Below are 18314 nucleotides of genomic sequence, written 5' to 3' on the forward strand. Positions count from 1 at the left end.
CCTTCACAGAACATGCTGCTAGTGCTTGGCCAGGAACTGAGCAACGTATCAGTGCAGCACTCACTCCCAAATGATCACCCCAAATAATCTCTAAGGGCCTGAGCCCACTAACGCAGTTGTGTCCGCTTCTGTCCGCTTTTCAGCATCTGTAACATGTGTAACTAAAAAGTGGACAACTGCGTCAGTGGGCTCAGGCTCTTACAATCATTTTTGATGACAGCAATTTAAAGTATGTACTTTAGGCTGGCACTAGGTAGAGACTTTGCAGTACCTCTGTTTAATGACTGGAGGATGGGCTGCAGCTTCTCTGTTACCCGCTGCTTGTCTTGCTTCTGGTCTCTGGTGAAAAGATAGAGGTCTCGAGTTTTGTTCCGAATGGTGGGTTGGCTTTGAAGGATGTTGTTCTTTGTTCCATGACTGCTGTCATCCAAGTCATCTACCACAACCAGCACCTTCTCCTGACCTGAGGAGGAGATGCCAAAGAGATTTCCAGCATACGTTCTACTGTACTTATTATTAGTATTTTATATAGTCTGATATCTTCCCTGGTTCAATTATTATACAAAGTTACAAACATGGAAGCATCATACACAGATAAAACAAACATATGACAATGGCTGACAAAGACAATTGTTTAACCACTTGAGTACCAGCAGTCTCTGGCCCCTTAAGGAACAGACACTGCTGGCACAAATAACGGGGCTCACCAACATCACTTCCGGAACCCATCTCTCTCCCGTCGCTGAAGCCCACCCAGCCTGCAGTTGCTATGACAGCAGAGCTCCGTGAGCAGGTCAGGAGCCTATGTCATTGGCTCCTGACCCTGTGATCACTGTGAGCCAATGTGATTGGCTTCCAGTGATCACAGGGTCAGGAGCCAATGAAATCCGCTCCTGACCGGCTCACTGAGCTCTGCCGTCATAGCAACAGGGGGACGAGTGGGCTTCAGGGAAGGGTAGGGGTGGGAGCGCGTGGTGCAGAGATCGAAATCTATCATAGCAACAGGGGGGGCGAGTGGGCTTCAGCGACGGGTAGGGGTGGGAGCACGTGGTGCGGAGATCGAAATCTATGCCTTGGCAGGGTTAACAGGTCCCAAACGGTGTATATTTAAATTAGGCTGGTCCGGAAGTGGTCAAGAAAACCTACAACAATGGTAAAAAAAGGGAGAGAGCCCTGCCCCCAGCTCATAAGGGTAGAAAGTGTAAACAATAAGTGAGTCTAGCTTTTAGCCAAGAGGATTTAACATTAATAAAACCAGGATCGGGTTGGGGCATACTCCAACCTCCTATTTATGTTGTGAGGAAGGGATGCATTTAGAATAGTTTATAAGATAGGGATGTTATGTTATTGGCAGCCAGTGGAGGGACTGACAAATAGCAGTAAAACTTGAGGAGCATAAGAGGTTGATGGGATAAGTCATCAATTCAGTGACATCACTTTATAGACATGTCTTTTAGATAACTTTGTGACAGAGGCAAAGTTTACTTATTTCTGTACATTTGGGAAACCATTCATAAGTTGTCTACCCTTCTCTACTACAGCATAGGGTATCTCATAGCACTTTGGATGGATAAAGATCAAGGCATGTTGCTCAGGCAAACCAGAGTACAACGTTCCATTAAAATGCTGCCACTCGTGCAGCATTTATAGTATATATATTATAAAGTGGCTTTGTAAAAGAGCTGTGCTGGATTGAAGTGGATTCTGTCTGACCTGCTGATACACAGGTGAATCCCTGCATGCTTCTACACCCTGGCCATTTGAGTGCTGCTCCTGTTTTGTGTTTGGAGTGCAGTAGTGGATCAAAGGACTCCAATACCATTTCTGCTGTTTAAAGACCCAGTGCGTTAGAGCTTCAAAGTGAACCTTAAGCCGGAAAAAAAAAGTTTTACTCACCTGGGGCTTCCCTCAGCCCCTGCCGTGTCCCTTCGATCCTCCCGTCCCCGCCGGCGGCCACTACCGGTTTCGCCGTCACCGGCCGTCAGGCTGGGAACGCGAGTGATTCTTCGCGTTCCCAGTCACAATACTGCCCCCTATGCTGCTATTGCGGCCTTCCTTGCCGCAATAGCAGCATAGGGGGAGATATTGTTGCTGGGAACGCGAAGAATCACTCGCGTTCCCAGCCTGATGGACGGTGACGGCGAAACTGGAAGTAGCCGCCGGCGGGGACGGGAGGATCAGAGGGACACGGCAAGGGCACCGATCAGCTGCAGGGGGCTGAGGGAAGCCCCAGGTGAGTAAAACTCATTTTTTTTCCGGCTTAAGGTTCACTTTAAGTGACCTCTTAGATGGGTGGGAGGGGCACCTGTTCACATGCTAGACTCTTAGCCGAGATGGACTGAATTCAATCTAGTGTGTGTACAAGGTTTTTTGAGTTGACTTAATTATCCCTAGGTCTGTACATAGGAGAAAATAATGGGAACTATGTATGGTGGAGAGGAGATTTTAATATCTGTATAAAAAAAGAAGGAGTTTTCTACAGTAAGAATGGTTAAGATGTAGAATATCTTACCATTGGATGTTAATATGGCAAATCTCCATACTTGCATTTAAAAGGGTTTGGGTGACTTCCTTACTTTGAAGGACAATTATAGGTACTGTATGATTGCTAGGTGTAGGAAGGTGATACTTTGATCCAGTTAGAAAGATAAAAGCCACAAGGGAAGCCTAAAGAGGTTGTACTCTATAGATGTAAGTTTTTTTTATACCTAGATAACCATGTAGTGATCTTGCATGGAATAATCTTGTATATGCGCTCTTACCTAGTGCTTCCGACAAGTAGTTGACCTCCTCATCATACAAAGAATCAGTGACGTCAGTGACGTTCACCCGCCCCCGGGTCTTGGAGTGATACAAGATGGCGAAGGTGCATTGAGAGACCAGTGTTTGAAAGTCCCGGTAGTTAGAGTTGGAGATGTAGAATGGAAGCACCTTCCCGACTTTACTGAGCTCCACCATCAACCAATCATACTCATCCTTCCAGCTCCGCGAGAAGATCCCGATCACCTGAGACTGCCCAGTGTCAGGAAAACAAGCCCGTTAATGGAAAGCCGCAGAAGAAACGCAAATAACAAGTCACTATTTCATATCTGGCTTTTACATCTTACAGGCTTGCTACTGTTATCGCCAAAGGGTTCCGCACCATCAAGGTATAAAATAGCTCTTTATTCAAATCTTCACATAAAAACAATTAAAAAGGACATCAAAAGTGCTGGGTCTTAACACATCGCGACGCACGGCGTTTCGGACTGACCGGCCTTCTTCAAGCTTGACAGTCTGAAACACTGTGCATCATGATGTGTTAAGACCCGGCACTTTTGATGTTCTTTTAATTGTTTTATGTGAAGATATGAATAAAGAGCTATTTTATACCTTGATGGTGCGGAACCCTTTGGCGATTGCATTGAAATCTCCCCATGCACTCCAGGGGACGGTTCCAGCACATCACCTTGAAGTACCATTGGTGATAGGCCCCTTGACAGTACAGAGGCCTGCTACACTTTCTACATTGATGTGAACCAGGCTGAACGCCCAGCACCTTCAAAAACAAGATTCACCGAGTGGATCATGCTGATCTATTACTAGATAGTCTTTTCATGAGCCCTTTCCACTTGGATTTAGAAGACCTGGCCAATAACCACGTGCAAAGTGCCACCTGCCACGTGCAAAGTGCCACCTGCAAAGTGCCACGTGCAAAGTGCTACATGCAAAGTGCCACTGCCAAGTGCCACGTCCGGCATGCTCCTGGCAGACGTTATACCTGCTGCTGCATTACCCTGCTCCTGCTGCCTTTGCTGCTCCCACTGCCAGGGTGCCACAGGCCACTGCTGCTGTGCTGATACCATCTATATTTAACCCAAAACACAATTGCTGCGTAATTTTTTGGAGGTGTCTGGGCTGAAAACTGCCATGTACCAGTTGTGCGGTTGGACTTTGGTCACAATGTGGACTGCACGACCACTGTCTGGAACCTAGTCCTGATGTTAATTGACAGCCATTTTTTTTTTGGGGGGGGGGGGACTATAAGTCCCCACATCATCAATTAGTGTTTCCCTTTAAAAAAGAATGATGCTACATGCCTCATTTACCCTAAAACACGTTTTTAAAACAATTTAAAGGGCACTTCCGGTTTTTCTATCCAGATATCCGAATCCGCCCGGATACCCCGTATACTGAGGTCGGATATCCGATTCGGATCAGAAAAGTTTGAACTCGGATATCCGAGCCGGATCGGATATCTGGGTATCCGGATCCGAATCCAATCCGGATTTTGAAAAGGGGTATCCGAGCAGCACTGCTCCTACCCCCCTCACCTTTGATCAATAGATGTTTTCAACAATTTAGAAAGATCTGCCATATTTTCCCACACAGTGTACTCACAGAGCTGCTCTTTTCTGTTTGGATGTTGAGGTGTAATATGTAGATGACACTTCCGGTGGATAATGGGACCAAAATCACCTGTCCAGTGACACAGAGGAGGCTGGGATAAGTATACAGGTTATACAGGCTATGACTACAGTGTTATACAACATACACTTACCAATACAAGTACTGAGATCTGCATATTTTCATGTACAAAGCCTATTTCTAATGCAATCACCAGGACCCCACCGAACGCCAAGTAAAGGAAGGACGTCTGCAATAAAACAACATGATTATTACTCAGAGTACTGAATACTGCAGCCAACATTACAAGGTCCTATGAACAAATACAGACACAAAAAACATGAATAGTAGTACCCCCATCACTAGGCATATCACCATACTACAACATGATAATAAAATGTTAAAGAAAACCTGTACTGAAAAAAAGTTCCCCTGGGGGGCACTCACCTCAGTAGGGGGAAGCCTCTGGACCCTATTGAGGCTTCCCCCGTCCTCCTGTGTCCCACGGAGGTCTCACTGCAGCCCCCGGAGCGCACAGGCGACAAATCCGACAGCCTGTTCAATATTTACCTTTCCAGGCTCCAGCGGGGGCGCTGTTGCGGCTCTTCTTACGGAGATAGGTGAAAATAGCCTATCTCCATCGGGTCTACTCTACTGCGCAGGAGACTTGCGCCTGTGCAGTAGAGCGGCCCGATGGAGATTGGCTATTTTCGCCTATCTCCGTGGGAAGAGCGGATACTGCGCCTGTGCTGGAGCCTGGGAGGTAAATATTTACATCGTTGCCGCTCCAGGAGGATTTTCGCCGTCGCCGTGGGACCGAGGAGGACGGGGGAAGCCTCAATAGGATCCGGAGGCTTCCCCCACCCGAGGTGAGTACCCCCTAGGGGAGTTTTTTTCATTACAGATTTTCTTTAAATAGTATGCACACAACTGATATTCCAGAGGGCCGATTCACCTTTTGGCTGGGTGCACACATAACATAACCTGAAAGGCTGTGTTTTATGTCAACCACTTAAGTACCAACGGTCTCTGCCCCCTTAAGGACCAGAGACCGCTGGTACAATACTGACGGAATCCTGACGAATCGCCGCATATACCCGCTGCAACCGCCATACGCTGGGGTTTCTCATGACGGCAGAGTCATGTGAGCCGGTCAGGAGCCGCTTTCATTGGCTCCTGACCAGGTCTATCAATGTAAGCCAATGGGAGTTGCCTACATTGATAAACACAGCCAGGAGCCAATGATATCGGCTCCTGACCGGCTCACAAGTGAGCTGCGACGCAACACGGCAGGGATTCAGCGGTGAGTGCGACGAAAACGACGGATGCGCACTACCTGCCAGCCAGGTAACCACCAAAGCAGGGCGTAGATTTCAATCACCTCGGTCCATAGTTAGTGTTGTGTGCGTTTATTGTCCGTTTTTGGTGTGTTTGTAATGCGTTTTCCGAGTGTTTTGCATGCGGTTTAATGCATTTGCGGTTTAAATATATGCGTTTTCCATGTGTTTTTATATTTCCATTTATGCAAATCACTAAGAAGACAACAGGAAGTGGAAATACAGCAAAAAAAAAAAATATATATTTTGGGGGAAAAACGCAAATAAAAACGCATGAAAAACGCATACCATTGCATTCCTATTGACTTTCATTATGTGCATTTATGATTATGCAGCAAAACCTGCGTTTTTAAAAACGCAGGCTTGAAAACGCATTTGCATTTTTATATGCTTTTTTTCCTGCGGCCCATAGACTTCCATTAGCGGCAAAAATGCAGCGTTTTCCGCAGCGCTATCGTTTCTGTTATGTGTGCACTTAGTCTAAGGCTTGAGACAGGCGGAAATCCTGGTGGCCAAGTCATTTTGACACTTTTGGGCCCATATGCAATTATCTTTTTCTCCTGATTTATCTCCTAGGGGATAATTTTCATGTTCTCTGTAAGATAATTTTTTTTTAATTTTACAACTGAAAAAAGTACCCAAATGTTGGTGAAAAGTCCTTTCCTTGCTTGCTGGTGGCCCTGGCGTTCTATTGAGATCGCCAGGGCGGCTGTGGGAGGGTTTTTTTTAATTTAAAAAAAAAACTATTTCATGCAGCCAACTGAAAGTTGGCTGCATGAAAGCCCACTAGAGGGCGCTCCGGAGGCGTTCTTCCGATCGCCTCCGGCAAGCATAAGTAACAAGGAAGGCTGCAATGAGCAGCCTTCCTTGTTTGGCTTTCCTCGACGTCCTGACGTCAGCCGCCTCTGATCCAGCCCTTAGCGCTGGCCGGAACTATTTGTTCCGGCTGCGCAGGGCTCGGGCGGCTGGGGGGACCCTCTTTCGCCGCTGCTCGCGGCGGATCACCGCAGAGCGGCGGCGATCAGGCAGCACACTCGGCTGGCAAAGTGCCGGCTGTGTGTGCTGCTTTTTATTTTATCAAAATCGGCCCAGCAGGGCCTGAGCGGCACCGTCTGGCGGTAATGGACGAGCTGAGCTCGTCCATACCGCTAAGGTGCTTAATTAAAAGACATTTTATAACATGGTGTGGAAATATCAACTAGGAGAAAGTGGATTGCATGTGTCTCACCTCTGGGCTTGGTGGATTCTTTATGCTTTTGCTGCATTCTACAGTCAGAGAATGGAAGAATCCTACAAGAGGTGGGAGAGCCCCTTGTAATTGGAAAAGCAGGTATGGCCCCTTCTAGGCCCATCTATCTATAGTGTGGACATCCATTCACTTAACCTGACAGTTGAGGGAACTTCAACAGTCATAAGTTATGATCTTATATACGGTACTAAACAAAGGATAGAATTATGAATGGCATAGACACACTGTGGCCAGCTGACATGCACAGTTAGCAAGCAGCGTGTGTGTGCGTGTGCGTTTCAAATTCAGAACCCCAGAGATAGTGCCGTGCCTACAATACTTCAGAACCCAGAACCACCACATGCAGAGGGCGTCACGGAGGTTCATTCCACGTCACACGTCACATGATCCTGATACTTCCTCCTTGCGGCTTGGAAGGAGGAAGTATTACATTCATGCGAAGCCGATGTGAAATGCAGCTCCATGACTCTCTCTGCAAGTGATGATTCTGAAGTACTGTTGGCACGGCACTATCTGGTTTTCTGAACAAGGAAACCTAGATTTGAACAGCAACACCTCCTATATACTAACCGAAAATTGTAACTATTAGAGGGGTGACGACGAATCTGTCAAATCCACAAATCCCTCATATTAAAATATTTGAGATTTGTGGATTTGAATCCATTTGCTGCTAGCTGAATCCCGACGCTGCATCCCCGCCCATCCGCGGCTCCCCCACCTCTCCTCCGCATAGATAAAAACATTGGCTCACACATCCAGCGTGGAGCTCTCTTACTCCTCTGTTACCCTAGTGATCGGTTTTTGCTAATCGCTTCATCAGAAAAATCTGGTCGCTAGGGGAACAGAGTAGTGAGAGAGAGGTCTGCGCTCCACGCTGGACAGGTGAGCCAATGCTTTTATCTATTGGGGGGGGAGGAAGTGCAGGAGCCCAGCGGGGGTACTTGTACTGAAGGCACCTATACCTAGCTACCTATACTGAAGGCACCTTTACCTAGCTACCTATACTGAAGGCACCTTTACCTAACTACCTATACTGAAGGCACCTTTACCTAACTACCTATACTGAAGGCACCTTTACCTAACTACCTATACTGAAGGCACCTTTACCTAACTACCTATACTGAAGGCATCTTTACCTAACTACCTATACTGAAGGCACCTTTACCTAACTACCTATACTGAAGGCACCTTTACCTAACTACCTATACTGAAGGCACCTTTACCTAACTACCTATACTGAAGGCACCTTTACCTAACTACCTATACTGAAGGCACCTTTACCTAACTACCTATACTGAAGGCACCTTTACCTAGCTACCTATACTGAAGGCACCTTTACCTAGCTACCTATACTGAAGGCACCTTTACAAAGCTACCTATACTGTGCACATCTATGCCAGGCTACCTATACTGGTGGAGACTATACCACGGATCACACAATTCTTATGTACAGGATTCCTGAGATTCGAAAGGTTCAAGATATTAGATTCGAGATATAGATTCTGATTCAAAGAAAACATGGATTCGTCCCACCTCTAGTAACTATGCTCAGACCTGGAAGAACCTGCGGGCAGTGCTGCTAGGATACCCCTTTTCAAAATCCGGATACCCAGATATCCGATCCAGGTCGGATATCAGAGTTCAAAATTTTCCAAACAGAATCTGAATCAGATATCTGACCCCAGTATCCGGGATATCCGGGCAAATTCGGATATCTGGATAGAAAAACTGGAAGTGGCCTTTAAATTGCTTTAAAAATGTTTTTTTAGGGTAAATGAGGCATGTAGCATCATTATTTTTAAAGGGGAACATTAATTGATGATGTGGGGACTTAAAATCCCCCCCCAAAAAATGGCTGTCAATTAACATCAGGACTAGGTTCCAGACAGTGGTCGTGCAGCCCACATTGTGTCCAAAGTACAACCGCACAACTGGGACATGGCAGTTTTCAGCCCAGACACCTCCAAAAAATTACGCAGCAATTGTGTTTTGGGTTAAAGGGATACTTAAAGAGAACCCGAGGTGGCTTTGTATAACGTTAGTGGGGCACAGAGGCTGGTTGGTCACACTAACACCAGCCTCTGTTGCCCCATGGTGTGTGTCAAAGACCCCCCTGCTCGCCGCTATACCCCCGCAATGCTGGCGACACGCAGCGTGTCGCCAGCACAATGTTTACCCTAGCGCTGTCTGTCAGCGCCGCTCCGCCGCCTCCTCCGCATCGCCGCTACCCGCCCTCGTCCCTTCCCTCACGCTGATTGGAGGGAAGGGACGAGGGCGGGTAGCGGCGATGCGGAGGAGGCGGGGGAGCGGCGCTGACAGACAGCGCTAGGGTAAACATTGTGCTGGCGACGCGCTGCGTGTCGCCAGCACTGCGGGAAGGATAGCGGCGAGCAGGGGGGTCTTTGACACACACCATGGGGCAACAGAGGCTGGTGTTAGTGTGCCCAACCAGCCTCTGTGCCCCACTAACGTTATACAAAGCCACCTCGGGTTCTCTTTAAGTCAGGGGAAAAAATGAGTTTAAGTCACCTGGGGCTTCCCTCAGCCCCCTGCAGCTCATCGGTGCCCTCGCAGCCCCGCTCCGATGCTCCTGGACCCGCAGGCGGCGACTTCCGGTTTCGCCGGCACCAGCCGACAGGCATAGGAACGCTTGTGACTCTTCGCGTTCCCAGCCACAATAGCACCCCCTATGCTGCTATTGCGGCATGAAGGCCGCAATAGCAGTATAGAGGGTGCTATTGTGGCTGGGAATGCGAAGAATCACTCGCGTTCCCATGCCTGTCGGCTGGTGCCGGCGAAACCGGAAGTCGCCGCCGGCGTGTCTAGGAGCATCGGAGCGGGGCTGCGTGGGCACCGATCAGCTGTAGGGGGCTGAGGGAAGCCCCAGGTGAGTTAAACTCATTTTTCCCCCTGACTTAAGGTTCCCTTTAAATATAGGTGGTATTAGCACAGCATCAGTGGCCTGTGGCACCCTGGCGGTGGTGGGAGCAGCAAAGGCAACAGGAGCAGGGCAATGCAGCAGGTGTAACATCTGCCAGGAGCATGCCGGACGTGGCACGTGCAAAGTGGCACTTGGCACTCGACACGTGGCACTTTGCACATGCAAAGTGCCACGTGCCAAGTGACAGTCAGACAGCAGAGGAGAAGACACTAACTGTCACACTGGCACTGCTCAGCAGCACAGCAGTTCTGTAGTAATCTAACACAGTAGTACTACTACTCTAACAACTACTAGCACTGACTGCAGTACTAACTACACAATAACACAGTAATCCTATTCCCTAACCTAACCTAATCTATACTGTAGCTAAGGCTAGCTGGCCAGCAGGCAGCAGCTGGCCTGGTCTGTGCACAGCTCACACAGACACATAGCAGCTGCAGCAGCAGCCATGCAGCACACACTCTGTCACACAATGAAATCAAGCTAATTAACAAAATAACAATAGTGTAGTGATAGTGAAGGGGTTAATCACTGAACAGCTTTAGGTTTATCTCTGTATACAGCACTTGCTAGGCCAGCAGCACTGGAGCATGTCTCCCAGTGAGCATTCACAAGCAAGGGATGATATTTCTCATAATAGCAGCCCTCCTAGTCCTTATAATACAGGGGGGCCTGGCCAGGGTTCCTTTCTGTGATTGGGTGCCAGGGTTTAGTCTGGGAGCCCTCTGATTGGCTCAATGAGGTCAGCTGGGGCTGGCCAGGGTTCCCTTCTGTGATTGGTTGCTAGGGCTTTTGCTGAGAGCCCCTGGGAGCCCTCCGATTGGCTCCAGGACGTCATCTGCTATCTCAATAGTCGGATTTTTGTGGCTATCCGCATTGCCTGTCAACTATCTGCAGATAGCTATCCGGATTTCTACAGAAATTCGGTATCTGAATCCGAATCAGATAGCTGAAAAATGGTCAGACATCCGGGTTACCCAGATATCCGGAATCTGGATGAGCAGCACTGCCTGCGCATCGTGGCTTGGTGAGCCCGGTGCAGTTGTGGGTGGTGGCTTAGTGTGGGTAGCAGTTTACTGCTGCAGTTGTGGTGTTCTTTTGAGAATCGGGATGTCGCGATTTAGGAGAAGCTCTCCCTGTAGAGGGAGGGTTGTTATAGCAGCAAAAGGGGAGACCAGCTCCATTGCAAATGTTCGTCAAGGCCAAAATGATGAGCTCCTCAAATGTCCACAAATCTCCACAAAGTTTGCAGCACGTCCTAAGCTTCCGAAAGTGACATCTCTATATTGGAGGAAAGGAAACTGTGAAATGCCCCAGGAGCTGGTCCTGGTACCTCAGATGGTATAAGGATGAATTATATTATACTCACCCTATTCAGGCTGCCTTCTTGGACTTAAGGGTGGAAGCCCATCTTTCCTCTCCCCTATAATGTTGGTCATAGCGGATGGTCATAGCGGTTGGTCACTCTCTAGATGATACCCCACTGACTCAAGTGGTAGGAGCTACAATCCTGGGCAAGAACTCAGGAACAGGGTATAGAAACCTTTTAGACCAAGGGGGATTTTGTGACAAGTCTTATACAGTTTATTTTCTGGGTGCCTTGTGTGATGTATGATATGCAATAACTGTAATTTTTGTTTAATTCCAAAGTGTACATTGGACACTTAGGAAGACAAAGCAGCAAGTGGGAGTTGGGGCGAGTGTTTGGCTGCTATGGACCTGTGCGCAATATCTGGGTTGCGAGGAGTCCACCTGGATTCGCTTTCGTGGAGTTTGAGAATCCAGAAGATGCAGCAAGGGCTGTAGTTGGATTGAATAGACAAATTGTATGTGGACATCGAGTCAAAGTTGAACTGGCATATACAAAAGCGAGAACAATTAATTATGAACTCCCACCTAGATTGAGAAGGAGCGGGTGGACAGATTTGCCACGTACCTGTACCTCAGTCTCGCCCAACTAATGGGTTCACCTGGGGGTCCAGTAGTGTATGCAGGGAGAAATGTGATGTATGATATGTAATAACTGTATTTTTTTGTTTAATGTATTTTGTTCCTGCATTGTTTGTTTGCTGTGATTAGACTCTGCATTGATTGTGTTACTGGAGTCGGGTGGGGGATATACTATTGTTCTGTTGTGTGTTAGCAGACTGGCCTTGTCCTTATCACTTGATTACATTTGAGGTGTGTTTGTTGACAATCCTAATTTATTGTCTGGTAGAGAGGGAGAAAAAGTCAGTTTGGTGTGAGACAGCTGGGTGAAAGCTGTATGCTACTCTGCGGGATGTAACTTTGCAGACAAATGCTTTAGAATAAAGTGTTCATCATTGGATTCCATGTCTGCTCCCTGTTCATGGACAGTCCTCATGTCATATCATGACACCTTTTGTTGATTGTCTAAAGGGGCCCCTACACCTAACGATTTTCCTGCCGATATACAGCAGATTCGATCACTGTGATCGAATCTGCTGTGAAATCGTTGCGCAAATGCTGACAGAACAATCGATTTCCGTCCGAAATCAATCGTTCCCATGCATTCCCGTCGATCCGTCCGTGCGGAACATTTTGCTCGATCGCCGGCGGGTCGGGAGTGCATCGATAGCGGCGTTCGAATGCCCGAAGACCAACGCTAGTGTCAATACATTACCTGCTCCGGCCGGCGCGACTCCCCCGGTCTTCGCTGTCTTCTTCTCCGCGCTGATCTCCGGGTCCGGCTGGCTTCACTGAACTTCCTGTCCCGGCAGGAAGTTTAAACAGTAGAGCGCCCTCTGCTGTTTAAACTTCCCCCGGCAGGAAGTTCAGTGAAGCCAGCCGGACCCGGAGATCAGCGCGGAGAAGAAGACAGCGAAGACCGGGGGAGTCATGCCGGCCGGATCAGGTAATGTATGCAGGAGGCGGCGGCAGCGGCAGCTTCACAGATTGTGATCAGTTTCTTGCTGAAATCTATTCACAACCTGTTTGCAGTAAGGGCAGCCATACGATCCCTCTCTGATCAGATTCGATCAGAGAGGGATCTATCTGTTGGTCGATCTGATGGCAAATCGACCAGTGTATGGCTACCTTTAGAGTTGTATCTCTATATTTGGGTGCACTTACTCTGGGGCTACCATCACTATGAAGATATACTTACAAATCTGTGGTGAATCCATTCACAGAACAGTGCCCCTTCCAGGACAGACACAGTTACCACACTAATCTGTAGGTAAGAAGAGAACAGTGTATTAGTCAGTGTGACATAGAGGAGGAAGTGTGTGTGTGTTAAAACTTTAAAAAGGGAATTTTTCACTAACTAAAATCCCCTGTGCACAGGAAAAGGGGGTGGGGGGGGGGGTAATGGACGTGCATCATCACTGCAGGCTGTACTGGTGGGGTCACCTCCTCCTCGACCCATCAGAGGGGGGCTGCGCTGGCTTTCATGCTTTATCTGCGGGCCACAATGCACAAACGCAAACGAAATTATGTGGTGCAGCGTAGTGCTAAAGGGGATCGAAAGTCTAACACATTGATCAGAGAGGACTTACGCCCCGTCAGATTAAAATGAAATTGCAGCCTACCAACAGTACTCTGTGTGCTCAGTTTGGAGTTTAGTTGCCAGGGGCCCGTTTCCACTTGTGCGGTGGGAATCGTCGCCGAAAAAATATGCATGAGGATGCGAATTTCGCATGCGGTTGTATGCAAATTTTCCTGCGAATTTGCATACAATTTCACATGGATGACTATATATGTGAATTTAACCATGGCAGTGTCTGTGTGCTTTTACATTGTTTCTATGCAAAACCGCATACAAATTTCCTATTAAATACATTGTATGCGAATCGCATAACGGTATCCGGTATGCGAATTCTGAGGGCTCTGCCGTGCAGATTTTTTCTGCACAGAAAAACGCTCAGAAATCCTGACAAGTGGAAACAGTCCCATCCACTTGTATTGGTTATGCGAATCTGCATGCAGGAAACGCAGATTCGCTGTAGTGGAAACGGGCCCTAAAGGTGGCCACTAACGATCCAATGTCTAGCGAAAAATCGTTTGAGCAATCATATAATCCTGATCGGAAGTGAAATTGTTCACTACACCATCAACGAAGCAATCTTTGCCTCCTATCTGTCACAACCAACAAGAAAAAAAAAAATATTATATATAATATATATATATATATATATATATATAGATAGATAGATAGATAGATAGATAGATAGATAGATAGATAGATATGATTGTGCCCATCAACAGAGATTATTTATCTAATACAAATAATTTTTTGCTAGATATTGGACCATTAGTGGCCACCTCCATTCAGGCTTCCCCACGTTGCTGAAGGAGCAGTATGGGGATAAAACCCTATAAGAACAGATTGGGTTTACTATTCTGTGTACGGTGTATATTTGCTCCGAACCGTCTGGCAATACTCACAGAATACAGCAGGGTGTTCTCATTGTTAAAGTAGAAAAACCAGACTGGAAACAGAACTATGATGCAGATCTACAGAACAAAAAAACAGAAATCGAGGTTAAAAAAAAAACAAACAAACAAAAAAAGAACATAGAAAGATACATAAACAACATTAAAATGGCTAATGTTCTTAGCTCTTCTCAGATATTTATAGGTCTCATGTTAATATTACCCATGTTCAGCACAGCGGCTAAGAGGTGAACAGTTCATCCTTATGGCTCAGAAGTCTCAGGTTGGGAACCCCCAGCAGGGCACTAGATCTGTGTGGAGTGTATAGGTTTTCCCCGTGTTTGTGTACTGCTTGCTTACTCCCACATCCAGCAGCGTAACTATAGTTCATGGGGCCCCCAGCAAAACTTTGATGGGGCCCCTAATGGTCACATCCCCTTCCCAACCTTCACGGCCTGGGGGCCCATCTCACAGGAGTCATAAAACAAGTGTGGCCTTTATGATCTTCACACCCATAATAAGTGTTGCCACAAAACACCTGATCTGAAGTCAAAGCCGGATTTACTATAAGGCACTGTAGGCATGTGCCTACAGGCGCCTGATGGTGGAAAGGCGTCTAACTCTCCTCTCTGAGCGTCTCCCTCTCTCCTTCCCTATGCAGAGTCCTGCTGAGAGTTTAAATGAGAGGTTACTGACCCTGCTCTTTCCACAGATGAGATCTCCATTCAGTCAGGGGCACCTCTGGCTACTTAATACGGAGGTTCCTCTAGCTACCCAATACTTAGGGGCACCTCTATCTACTTAATACTGAGGGTACTTCTGGCTGTCTAATACTAAGGGGCGCCTGTAGCTACCTATAAAAGGCAAGGGAAATAAAGGAGAAGTGACAGCTGGGCCAGCCAGCACAGTTGCAGTGCGGTTAGGTGGGGTTTATAGATTCATGGAGGGCGGAGTCTAAGATGCCTGGACATCTGCGCCTATAGGCTCCTGTGATGAAAATCCAGGCCTGTCTGGAGTATAGTCCCCTGTATGGGAGAAGGGGAAGGTTAGTAGTTAGGGCCCCCACAGCTCTGGGCCCCCCTGTGATCGCAGGTGCTGCTCCCCTCTAGTTACAACCCTGTCCACATCACTAGAAAGTTAATGGCTTGAATAAATGACCCTAGACTGGGGCAGGATCATTAGACTGTTTTCCCAAACATGGGACAATTTGTACTGTGAACTGTTAAAGTGAACCAGAGACGAAGCACCCTCATGTATTTTACCATATATATCAGTGGGAACATTAGAGAAAACGCCTATCCTGCTCTCTGTTTCATTCTGCACTGCACAGCTTGTTTCTTATCAGACCTGATAAAATCCCCGACTGAGCATTCAGTCTGGCTTTGCTATAATGACTCAGCTATAATGATTCCTGAGCAGAGCCAGCAGGGCACAGGCTTGGACTTGAAAAGACACTAGAGAAGACAGACTGAGCTATAAATATTCCTGAGCAAAGCCAGACTGAATGCTCAGTCAGGGATTTTATCAGGTCTGATAAGAAACAAGCTGTGCAGTGCAGAATAAAACAGAGAGCAGGGTAGGTGTTTTCTTTAATGTTCCCACTGATATATATGGTAAAATACATGAGGGTGCTTTGTCTCAGGTTCCCTTTAAGGTGGCCACACACCATACAATTTTTTAAATCTCTCTTCAATTCAAGAACTGCAATCAATTTTTCTGACTGATTGTAACATTTCAAAAATATGACCAATGTACCACACACCTACGTTCAATTGTTCCCCAATTATGATAAAAATGATTGGGAACTGAGAGAATTGCTAGGGTGTGTATATTAATAAATTGACAATCTACCACACAACACTCAATTTTCATAAAAAGTGATCAGAAAAATCCACCATTCCCAATCAACTTTTAGCGAATAAAAATGGGAAATCGGATGATTTTATTGTATCGTATGTGGCCACCTTGAGATGTACTTGTGTAAGCTGCTGTGAAAGCAAGTCAATGCTGCATTCCTGTATATCTATGCATCAGTGTCCTGTTCATACCTGCAAATAACATTTTGAGAATAACCCATATTTACAATAAACTTCACATTAAGAAGGCACTGTAGTGACACATAGTACAATGCAGTAAATTATTCCGGATAACCACTTTTAAATTCATTATCCTGGTTTCAGCATCAGAAACTCTTCCTATAGCTATAGATTGGTATGTAGCCCCTCCCTTCTAGTGATGCTTATCCTAGGCTGTTTAGTTAGGTGGAATTCTCCTTCCAGAGCATTCTGGGAGACCAGGCATTATTTTCAGGAGGAAAGATTTTAAAAAAGGACAAACACGGACTAAATTATTATTATTATAATACATGAATAATTAAAGAGACTCTGTACTAAAAAAAAAAAAAAAAAAAAAAAAGACCCGGGGGGGTACTCGCCTCGGTAGGGGAAAGCCTCTGGATCCTATCAAGGCTTCCCCCGTTCTCCTCTGCCCCACGGCGGTCTTGATGCAGCCCACAATGTCAGGCTGTGCAATATTTACCTTTTCTGGTTCCAGCAGGGGCGCTGTTGAGGCTCTCGGCTCGAAAGTAGGAGGAAATAGCCCGATTAGCCCCTCCCAGGCGGGTCCACTCTACTGAGCAGGCACAGGCGACTTGCGCCTGCGCAGTAAAACACACCCGACTGGGATCAGCTATTTCCACCTACAGTATGCCGAAGGTTATTGCTGCACCTCGGCTTAAACTGACAATGTTTCAGTCAGAAACCTTGTCAACGGTGAGCTCATTTTTATGGGAAGATAGTATGCTGCCTTTCTCTTGTGGCATACAATGATGGACATTGGAAGCTCTGACGGGCCACATAAATTGTCAAGGACAGCTGCATTTGGCCCAAGGGCCTTGTGTTGACACCTGAGGCCTAGAAGGTGAAAAATAACACAAGAGCACATTGTTTACACCTAGCTGCAGCACAGGGCCTGCACAATGTATGCAGAGACAGGTACTCACGTAGGGAAGTGGGTTCGGGCCCGGTCTTCCTGCAATGGAATATAAAGAAAGAAACAATTATAATTTAGAATGTATAATAAGGGCCTAGGTTCTGAGTATATGATATTTGAACCTCAGAGGATACACAGATAGTTACAGTCAATGTGTTAAAGTAAAGTTTTGGGATTAGAAAGTTTGTAGAAATGCTAAATCACATAGACAAACTAAAAGAAGTATTTTTAGGTACTGTTTGGAAAGCATTTAAACAACTATGGAGTACTCAAACAGAACACATATATACAGTGTGTCTGTGATAGGGTGCTGCAATGTTGTTATCCACAGTAGGGAATGACTGGTACAACGTACAGGTACTCCCCAGTTAACAAACGAGATAGGGACTGTAGGTTTGTTCTTAACCTGAATATGTCCATAAGTTGAAACACTGTGTCATGTCTGTCCCCTGTACTTCCTCTATACCCCCCTGTGCCTTTAGTGTCCTCCTCTGTGCCTCCAGTCTCCTCCACTGTGTCACCTCTGCACCTCCAGTGTCCCTTGTCACCTCTGTGCCTCCAGTGTTCCCTGTGTCACCTCTTTGCCTCCAGTGTCCTCCACTGTATCACCTCTGTGCCTCCAGTGTTCCCTGTGTCACCTGTGCCTCTGCTGCGCCTCCAGTGTCTCGTGTCACCTCTGTGCCTCCAGTGTTCCCTGTGTTACCACTGTGCCTCCAGTGTCGTCCTGTGTCCCCTCTGTTCCTCCAGTGTCCCGTGTCACATCTGTGCCTCCAGTGTCCTCCACTGTGTCACCTCTGTTCCTCCAGTGTCCTGTGTCACATCTGTGCCTCCAGTGTCCTCCACTGTGTCACCTCTGTGCCTCCAGTGTTTCCTGTGTCACCTCTGTGCCTCTGCTGCGCCCCCAGTGTCTCGTGTCACCTCTGTGCCTCCAGTGTTCTCTGTGCTACCACTGTGCCTCCAGTGTCTTCCTCTGTGTCCCCTCTGTTCCTCCAGTGTCCCATGTCACATCTGTGCC

At 47.0% G+C, this 18314-nt stretch overlaps 1 protein-coding gene across 8 annotated transcripts in view; it reads right to left on the reverse strand.

Annotated features, from left to right (window-relative positions):
- Positions 1 to 18314, reverse strand: part of LOC137524320 (uncharacterized) — a 123940-nt gene that overhangs the window by 88397 nt on the left and 17229 nt on the right. For all 8 annotated transcript variants that reach the window (XM_068244045.1, XM_068244044.1, XM_068244051.1 and 5 more), the window contains 7 exons: positions 17310 to 17338; positions 14321 to 14389; positions 13041 to 13106; positions 4541 to 4636; positions 4381 to 4458; positions 2763 to 3012; positions 272 to 463 (listed from right to left, as the gene is read on the reverse strand). In XM_068244045.1, coding sequence (XP_068100146.1) covers positions 272 to 463; positions 2763 to 3012; positions 4381 to 4458; positions 4541 to 4636; positions 13041 to 13106; positions 14321 to 14389; positions 17310 to 17338 — 780 coding nt within the window. The remainder of the gene's footprint in view (positions 1 to 271; positions 464 to 2762; positions 3013 to 4380; positions 4459 to 4540; positions 4637 to 13040; positions 13107 to 14320; positions 14390 to 17309; positions 17339 to 18314) is intronic.

Source organism: Hyperolius riggenbachi, chromosome 7 (assembly GCF_040937935.1).
Source record: "Hyperolius riggenbachi isolate aHypRig1 chromosome 7, aHypRig1.pri, whole genome shotgun sequence".
NCBI classification, from domain to species: Eukaryota; Metazoa; Chordata; class Amphibia; order Anura; family Hyperoliidae; genus Hyperolius; species Hyperolius riggenbachi.